The 5,310-nt window shown below is 47.7% G+C and overlaps 2 protein-coding genes across 6 annotated transcripts in view; one reads left to right on the top strand and one right to left on the bottom strand.

The window, feature by feature from the left end:
* The window catches only part of NDUFS1 (NADH:ubiquinone oxidoreductase core subunit S1), a 32,840-nt gene extending 27,794 nt beyond the window's left edge, over positions 1 to 5,046 (bottom strand). Inside the window, exons 1-2 of one of the 4 annotated variants that reach the window (XM_019523477.1) lie at positions 4,892 to 5,046; positions 2,907 to 2,974 (exon numbers count right to left, since the gene is read on the bottom strand). In XM_019523477.1, the coding sequence (XP_019379022.1) occupies positions 2,907 to 2,970 (64 nt within the window). In that variant the 5' untranslated portion in view covers positions 2,971 to 2,974; positions 4,892 to 5,046. Of the gene's footprint in view, positions 1 to 2,906; positions 2,975 to 4,349; positions 4,418 to 4,513; positions 4,535 to 4,564; positions 4,583 to 4,891 lie in introns of those variants that run through there. The other 3 variants (XM_019523478.1, XM_019523476.1, XM_019523479.1) reach the window with 3 other exon arrangements.
* A 70-nt stretch (positions 5,047 to 5,116) lies between these two features.
* Positions 5,117 to 5,310, top strand: part of EEF1B2 (eukaryotic translation elongation factor 1 beta 2) — a 6,457-nt gene continuing 6,263 nt past the window's right edge. The window contains exon 1 of one of the 2 annotated variants that reach the window (XM_019523480.1): positions 5,117 to 5,258. In XM_019523480.1, the coding sequence (XP_019379025.1) occupies positions 5,179 to 5,258 (80 nt within the window). In that variant the 5' untranslated portion in view covers positions 5,117 to 5,178. The remainder of the gene's footprint in view (positions 5,259 to 5,310) is intronic. The other variant, XM_019523482.1, reaches the window with a different exon arrangement.

Raw genomic sequence — 5,310 nt, 5'->3', positions numbered from 1 at the left:
CAGCAGCTCCCGGCCAAATGGCAAGAGCCACACCCACTTTCCCCATGCCCCCCAGACAAGCTACACCTCCATCCCGTGCCCACCCCATGCCCCTTCCCCTCCTCCATCCTGCTCTCCAAACTGCTGGGCTAGTATTGGAAATTGGATCGCTATTGGCAGATATGCCTCTCCTTAAAAATCAGCTATCAGAATCGATGCAAAAATCTCAATCGGTGCACCCCTATCATATATGTGACTGTGTGAAATGTCTATCCTGGATTCATTACTATAGTAAATATTTTTTTGCAATTAACTTGGGTTTGTGTGTGGGAAGAAACATTCTCCATATGGGGTTTGATAGGCATCTCCTCTTGATTAACTCTTGTTTTGTCTCAGTAGTTTCCTTGATCTTCCAAGGACAACTCTTCAAAAATGTTGAATTTTTCCAGTTGTTAATCAATTTCCTAATATGTTGCAACTCAGTACAGCTTGACAAACCTCCCATTACTGAAGAAGGTCATTCAATCAAAATTGGGACTTTCTGATAATCAATAATGAACAGTTAGAAAAACAGGATCTTCCCATTTGTTATGGCTTAGATTTTTCTCTTTATTTACACAACTACAAGAATGTGCTGAAGATGCTGAGCTGCAAGGTATAAGAAAGGAATGAAGCAGCTAACAGGGGACACTTCAAGAGTAAATCATTCAACACACAAAATGCTATTGAGCCCAGCTGACCTGATCTCACTGGCAACAGATCCACACCTTGAGCTAACAAGACTAAGACAGCCTCTTTGCCTGTGTTAGTGAGATACTATCACTTTACAACTATATATACTGGATTTAGTTTTACTTTAAGATAATTTAATAGTGAATAGTTGTAGTAAATAAAACCTTTCTGTCATTTATTGAACAAGTTGTCATGTAAATCCTTTATACACTTGTCATGAATCCAATTTTATAATTTAACAGCAACCACCTCTTCTAGATAGTGGTTTTTAAGTGTGTCAGTCCCATACATTCCAGTGCCTCTGCATTTTGACTTCCCACTTTATTTTCAGAATCTTATGCAGGTATCTCAGGTGGAAGCTGTTCAGTCTCTTGATGTGCCTAGCATATGCAGTCCACATTTCTGAACCATGAAACAGGGGTAACTGCACACAAGTCTCGTCGATTTGAATCTTTACTTTAATTGATAGTTTGCTATTATTCCATGTGTGTTTTTGTAAGAGGCCAAAATTCTTAGCTGCTTTTTCAATTCTGTTAGTTCAGTCTGAAGGTCAGGTTTCCTGCTGATAATAGATCAAGTAGCATAATGCGAGTGACAACTTTCCTGATGATGTTCAACTGGGTTGCTTCTGTCCTCCTTGTTTTTTTAATTGTACACACTGAGCAGCTCTAAAATCTTATGATACTGCTTCCTCTTTCCAACAGAGCAGTAGAGCTTCATGGAGCTTTTGAAGTAATTTGTCACTGGCACAGTTTTAGATTTCAGCAGGCAAACAGTTATTGCTGGATCTCTAGTTCCCAGGAGTCGATTTAATGGCTTTCTATAAATCTTCTAATGCAGGCTCACTGTCCAAACCCATCAAACAGCAGTAACCCCCATTGCTGTATCTATTTGATTCATCATCATCACGGTCAGAGCGCACACACAACAGCTTCGTTATGTTGTTTAGTGTCTATGCGCCTACTTTTCAAGCTAGCGATGAAGACAGGAACATGTTCTACCAACAACTTGGAAATTGAGAAAAAACTCATAGAAACAAGACCATTATAACATTTGGTGACTTTAGTGCAAGAGTTGAATGCAGTTTTGAGAACTGACCTGGTATTCTGGGCAAACATGGAATTGGAAACATGAATGAAAGTGGCCAGCGAGCATTAGGACCCAGTACAAGTCAAAATATACACGTTACCAACACCTACTACATGTTACCAACACCTACTTCATGATGTCTACCCACAAGACAGACATCATGGAAACATCCACGATCAGGATCACTGCCCACTGGCACCAACTAGATTTAGTACTAACCAGGCACAACCACCTAAGAAATCCTGCATGCAAGGTCTTAACACATCACTGACTATGACACTGACCATACCTTAGTCTGCTGCTAGGTCAGAATCAATGCTAAAAAGATCCACTGTAGCAAGTCATCCTCAGATCGATAATCAGCCAAACTAAAGATGCAAACTAGTCAATGAAGAAGCTGTGAAAACAACTTTACCTAACAACTCATCCACCAAGGCTTGTGGAAGCTTAAAGACTAACATGTACAATGCTGCTATAACAGCATTTGCGGGGTGGGGAGGAAATGCAAGATAAAAGTGCAGACTAGTTTTAAGAGCACTCTTAAATGCTTCTATCATTGGTTGGGAACAAAAGGACAGCACTAACCATTTGCAAGTCATCTCCCAAACCATAACCCTGGAAACTTTGAGAAAGGCTCCAAGAAAAATGCAAAAGGAGGCTAAAAGGTGTGCCCCAGATTTTTGGCAGAAACTCTGATCATATTCAGAAAGCAGTTGACGCAGGAAATAGCCACAAAACATACGAAAGCATCAAGCAAGTAACTGGTCCAGTCAAGAAGAAAACAAATCCACTGTAAGACTTGGACAGAAATGTCATCACTGATAAACAAAGACAAGTGGAGTGTTGGATTGAACACTATGAAATTCTGTCCTCCAGGGAGACCAAAATCAAAACATGAAGAGCTTGAAGGATTACCACTAACAAAAATAATTCATAGTTAAATAACTGGAATGATCTGAAACAACCACAGCTAGTAGATCATTCTCTAAAACCCAATGATGCATAGGAAGCCCCTCTACACATAATATAATAGTCCAAACATTCAATGCTTTCTTTAAACACAGTGCATCAGTGTACGTAAATGTATAAAATAAAGGCAAACTCACCACATGCTTTGCTGGACCGAGTGACACCAGCTAAGGCCCTGTGGACAGCAGGTAGTCGCAGCATGGTGCTGGCAAATACAAGAGAGCAATTAGTGCCTCAAATTTCTGCAGTTAGAAAACACTAACATTTCTGTAGCTCCCCACTGTACATCCAACAGCTCTCTGCTAAGCTTTGACCACATTTCCAGGGTGCAGACAAAAGAGCAGCTCCCCATTGCAACTCATAGCGCTTTTCAGGAAGCACTTTGAGTTGCAAGGATACTCTGGACCCAAGAGAAGTTTGCTGTTGGGTCCTGGATGCAGGAGTTGGGACTCCAGTTGCGTGCTGCAGACCCGCAGCCCAGTTTCTGTAGCAATGCCACTCCCCCCTCCCGGCCTGGAGGCTGGGTTTTTTTTTTTGGGGGGGGGGGGGAGGGGGGGGGGGGAAGGGGGGGGGGCAAGGGGCACCGTGGGGTTTCCCCGCCCAAACCCCCCCCCCCCCCCGGGCCGGGGGGGGGGTTTTTTTTTTTGGGGGGGGGGGGGAGAACGAGAGGGGAGCACAGGGAACTCTGGAGTTTCCCAGCTCCAATCCACCCACCCCATCCCGAAATGCCTGCCGAAAAAAACCCACACCGAACTCCCTCTGCTCTTTCTCCCCACTCCCATTCTGAAAACAGCAACAGGCTGGGAGCTTTGCAGAAAGTTATATAACATACTCTGATTTGGAGCATGTTCATTTGAACCCTCATGTAACACGGTTCATCTGACCCACATCCCCTCATGCAATGAGGGTTCAGACTGTTGTGGTTCCTTTTGAAGTGATCTGCAGCTGTTCACTTCTGTTTGGTTATGGCTGTAGAGTGTTTTCTGGGGCCGAATCAGGCAAAAACAATCACTTCTCCCTGTGCCCCCAAAGAGCACAGAGACCACCTGAGGACTGAGGGGAGAGGGCAGACCTTCTTTTCTAGTTCTGAAGCTGGTCCAACTTCTGCCCTAACAATACAGCCAGTCCAATAAGACAGTGGTTCTCGGCCTTTTTTGCACCAGGACCCATTTGTAAACCTAAGTGGCCAGTCCTGATGCCCCTCACTCCTGGCCTGCTGCCCCCCACCCCCAGCGTTTAGACCAAGCTACCCCCCACAGGCTGCAGCTCTGCCAGCCAGCAAGGGAAAAGCCAGTTTCCCACGTTTTTCTCCTTTAAAGGAAAATCCATTTTAAAAATTGACCGATGCTTTTTTAAAGCTTGTTCACAACCATTTTGTATATTCTTGCACCCCTGCTTTGGGTCGCGACCCACGGGTTGAGAAACGCTGTGGGAGATCACAGAAGAGCCCTCCTCACTGCTACAACACCCAAACCCTCCTACAGCAGCACTGCCCTGTCACCCAAAACAAACCACCTGGGGGCTAACTTCTCATTGTGTTAGTTTTCCATTACAACACTTATTGAGTAAAATATATACATTGTTCACAGTAAACTCAGACTTAAGGAAAAGCTGCTGCCGTTGCTGGCCCCCGCAAAGACGCTCCCCTCCGGCTGTCAAGGGCACGGAGAGGCCGGGGCGCAGGCGAAGCGAGCAGGCCCGACCCGGCCCGGCCCCCCACCGCGGCCGCGTCCCCGCCCAGTACCTCGTGGCGCGGAGGAGCAGCAGAGCAGCTGCCGTGCAGCGCGACCCTCACGACCACTGCAGCGACCCCGGCTCGCAAGGCCTGGATGGCTGCGGCTCGGCTATTTCCGTCACTCCTCGGACGCCGCCTCGGTTATTTCCGCCACCCCCAGCGCCAGCCTCGGCAGTTTCCGTCACTTCCCGGGACGCGTTGCCTCGGCCATTCCCGTCCCCTTCCGGCAGCGACTCGTCAGTTTCCGTCACTCCCCAGAAGCGGCGGGTTTGGCGGTGTCCGCCCCGGAACACACGGCTTCGGCAGCTTCAGCCTCCTCCCACCCGCCGCCGGCCCTCGGCAATTTCCGGAACCCGCTCTCGGCATTTTCCGTCAGTTCCTTGCAACCTGGTTTCGAAAATCCCTGTCCCCGCAGTGGAGCGGGCCGAACGCGGTCCTGAGTTGAAACCTTTCCTTCTACCCCTGTTTCCTCATGTTCGTGTCCGGTAACGCCTTCTCCCTGCTCTGAGTGGAGCGGAAGGCGAGGGGGACTACTTCTCCGCGGAGGGACACTATAGTGACGAAACAAAACGGTTAAGGAATCTTCCACCGGCGCCTATATAAGTGAGACGCAGGGGGAGCGGTGCTCTCTTTACGCAGTGGACGCTGCCTGGTTCGAGTCAGTTACCGCCGTTATGGGCTTCGGGGACCTCAAGACGGCTGCAGGCCTCCATGTGCTCAATGACTTCCTGGCAGATAGGAGCTACATCGAAGGGTGAGTGTTGCTGGGGGGGGTAGCCTACCCTGCCCCGCCCCGCCCCGCCCCA

The sequence above is a fragment of the Gavialis gangeticus genome, unplaced genomic scaffold (genome assembly GCF_001723915.1).
Source record: "Gavialis gangeticus isolate Ggan-Ray unplaced genomic scaffold, GavGan_comp1, whole genome shotgun sequence".
In the NCBI taxonomy this organism is placed as follows: Eukaryota; Metazoa; Chordata; order Crocodylia; family Gavialidae; genus Gavialis; species Gavialis gangeticus.
The sequence above is the reverse complement of the archived record's forward strand: the minus strand, read 5'-3'. Positions and strand labels throughout refer to the sequence as shown.